At 36.3% G+C, this 3,517-nt stretch overlaps 1 protein-coding gene across 1 annotated transcript; it reads left to right on the forward strand.

Annotated features, from left to right (window-relative positions):
* The first annotated feature begins 700 nt into the window (after positions 1–700).
* LOC107018971 (putative pentatricopeptide repeat-containing protein At5g13230, mitochondrial) lies at positions 701–3,383 on the forward strand. Its single transcript, XM_015219564.2, has one exon. The coding sequence runs from the start codon at positions 755–757 to the stop codon at positions 3,245–3,247; it is 2,493 nt and encodes an 830-aa protein (XP_015075050.1). The 5' UTR covers positions 701–754; the 3' UTR covers positions 3,248–3,383.
* Positions 3,384–3,517: the final 134 nt, after the last annotated feature.

Raw genomic sequence — 3,517 nt, forward strand, 5'->3', positions numbered from 1 at the left:
TTTTTTACAAAATATCAAAGGTGACTATATTTAATTTTGAGAACTCATTCAAATGGATAATAAAGTCATAAATTCTTAATTATATGTTATAACTAACATAAAAGAATAGGTAATATTCAACCAAAAAAATGTAGGTATTTGACATAATTTAAGGATATTTATTGTTTGTAAAATCAATTCATGAATTGAGTTGAAATTGCAAATCTATATATTAAAATTTATTGGCTAATCTATTTGAATTTGAAAATTTAAAAGATTTAAAATTTTTATACACCGCGTATAGCGCGGCTAAGTTTATTAATTTAATGACTAAAGCTAAGAATCATATAAGAAAAAGAAAAAGAATTGTTTTTGAAATAATAGAGTTAAAAGTGAACTTACCTAGCAATTGTGACATTTTTTCGAGACAATCAAATAGAAAAATAGACATAAATTGAGTTGACATAAGAAATATTATTTTCTCAGTCCCAATTTATATGACTTATTTTTTTAAAATTTCAAATAAAATAACATATTTTTGTATTTAATAACAATATAACTTCAAATAATTATTTTATCCTTAGTGAACTAATTTTATCACGTATATGTATAATTTATTTTAGACAAAACTAAAATATCTTTTATTCTTAAGTTTTGTCTTGTTAAGTCAAACTATGTCACATAAATTGACAATACTAAATATGGAGGCCCATTGTTTCATATTTGGGTCCGCCTATGTCTAAAAGGGAACCTGCGTTGTCTTGGCGAAGCACACATGCTGAGATACGTACTGGCCAGAACACAGCCATGGAAGAGATTTGCAACCTTCCCAGCATCCCATTGTTGGGCTCTGTTTTGGCACAGCCAATTCTCATCCCAGTCCCTCTACTTGTCGAAAGGGCAATACACGAATTTGGAAATTTCATCTTTCAATTCATCTACATACGCCAATGTGCTTCAGAATTGCATAAAGAACAGGGATTTCATTGTTGGAAAGGCACTCCATTGCGATGTCTTAAAGAGAGGAGGATGTTTAGACCTATTTGGCCAGAACATTTTGCTCAATTTTTATGTTAAGTCTGAGTTATTACATGATGCAGTTCAGCTGTTCGATGAAATGTCTACGAAAAATGTGGTTTCATTTGTAACATTACTTCAGGGACATTTGCAGGCAGAGGAGTATATTACAGCTGTTGAATTGTTTAATAGATTGCATAGAGAAGGTCATGAGCTGAACCCATTTGTATTCACAACAATCTTGAAAGTGCTTGTGGGTATGGATGAAGCGGAGATGGGTTGGAACATTCATGCGTGTATTTATAAGCTTGGATTTGACTCTAATCCTTTTGTCAGCACTTCCCTTATTGATGCTTACTCTGTTTCTGGACTTGTTGATTTTTCCAGGGATGTTTTTGATGGCATTATTGACAAGGACATGGTTTCTTGGACAGGGATTATTACTTGCTATGCGGAAAATGATTACTTTGAAGAAGCACTGGGATGCTTCTCCCAAATGAGGTTGGCAGGTTGGATGCCAAACAACTACACATTTACGAGTGTCATAAAGGCTTGCCTTAGTCTACTGGCCATTGATGTGGGCAAGAGTGTTCATGGATGTGTACTGAAAACTAGGTATGAGATGGATCCTTCTGTTGGTATTTCGTTGCTTGACCTATACTGTAAATCTGGAGATTTGAATGATGCTGCGTGTGTATTTCAAGAGATACCTGAGCGTGATGTAGTTCATTGGAGTTTTATTATAGCACGATATTCACAGAGTGACCGCTGTGATGAGGCATTGAAGTTCTTTTCCCAAATGAGGAGAGCATTAATTGTTCCAAACCAGTTTACTTTTGCTAGTGTGCTACAGGCATGTGCATCTGTGGAGGCTTTAGACCTTGGGATGCAAATCCACTGCTATGTGACCAAGTTTGGGCTTGATTCAGATGTGTTTGTTAGAAATGCCCTCATGGATGTATATGCTAAGTGTGGAAAGGTGGAAAATACAGTAGACATGTTTCTGGAGACTGAAAACATAAATGATGTGTCATGGAACACTATTATTGTTGGCCATGTACAATGTGGAGATGGAGAGAAGGCACTAGCTCTGTTTATTGATATGCATGAAGCTCAAGTGCGAGCTTCATCGGTGACATATTCGTCTCTGCTACGTGCTTGTGCAACCCTGGCTGCATTGGAGCCAGGTCTTCAAATTCACTCGTTTACTATAAAAACCATTTACGATCAAGATCTTGCAGTTGGAAATGCTTTAGTGGATATGTATGCAAAATGTGGGAGTATTAAGGATGCTCGGTTGGTGTTTGAAATGATGATTGAGCGAGATGTTGTATCATGGAATGCTATGGTTTCAGCATATTCCATGCATGGTCTTGGGAATGAAGCTCTCAGTATCTTTGAGAGAATGCGCAGAACGCATGTCAAACCTAATCAATTAACATTTCTTGGTGTCCTTTCAGCATGTAGCAATTCAGGATCTTTGAATCATGGATATGCCTATCTCTCTTTGATGCTGGATGATTATGGTATTGAGCCTTGCGTTGAACATTATACATGCATGGTATCACTTTTGGGGCGCTTAGGTCACTTTGATAAGGCTCGTAAGTTGATCGAAGACATCCCATTTGAGCCAAGTGTCATGGTATGGCGTGCTTTGCTTGGTGCCTGTGTTCTTCATAATGAAGTTGATCTTGGGAAAACAGCTGCTCAGCGTGTGCTTGAATTGGAACCACAAGATGAAACGACTTATGTGTTGTTATCAAATATGTATGCCACTTCGAAAAGGTGGAATAATGTAGCTTTTGTCCGGAAAACTATGAAGAAAAAACGACTAAAGAAGGAACCAGGACTTAGTTGGGTTGAAAACCAGGGCAGTGTTCATTATTTCTCTGTTGGTGATGCTTCACATCCTGATATCAAACTTATACACGGAATGTTGGAATGGCTCAACTTGAAAAGTAAGGGGGGAGGCTATGTTCCTAATTCTGATGTTATTCTACTTGATGTGGACGATGATGAAAAGATACGCCTCCTATGGTTACATAGTGAGAGATTAGCTTTAGCCTTTGCTTTAGTAAGAACGCCGCCTGGAAGCCCAATTCGGATTATTAAAAATCTACGAATATGTTTGGACTGTCATGCAGCAATCAAATTTATATCAACACTTGTGCAGCGAGAAATTGTTATAAGAGATATAAATAGGTTTCACCACTTCCAAAATGGAGCTTGTTCATGTGGTGATTACTGGTAATATACCTCAGCTCCTAGGCTTTCTATGTATCCATCTATATGAAGCTTGCCTGTTTTGGCCTCTTAAGGACTGATGCTGATAAAATGAAGGCTTAAAGCATCCACAACTATTTAAAGTTGTATGCCTATTTTAATTAGATACTTCAACCAACCTTATTTCCTATTAGACACTCTAACCTTAAAAAATAAATATGCACATGCACATGATGTGGCAAACTATTAAATCAAATAAAGACGCATGCCATTTCAATTATATCTATATATATATATA

Source organism: Solanum pennellii, chromosome 5, assembly GCF_001406875.1.
Source record: "Solanum pennellii chromosome 5, SPENNV200".
Classification (NCBI taxonomy): Eukaryota; Viridiplantae; Streptophyta; class Magnoliopsida; order Solanales; family Solanaceae; genus Solanum; species Solanum pennellii.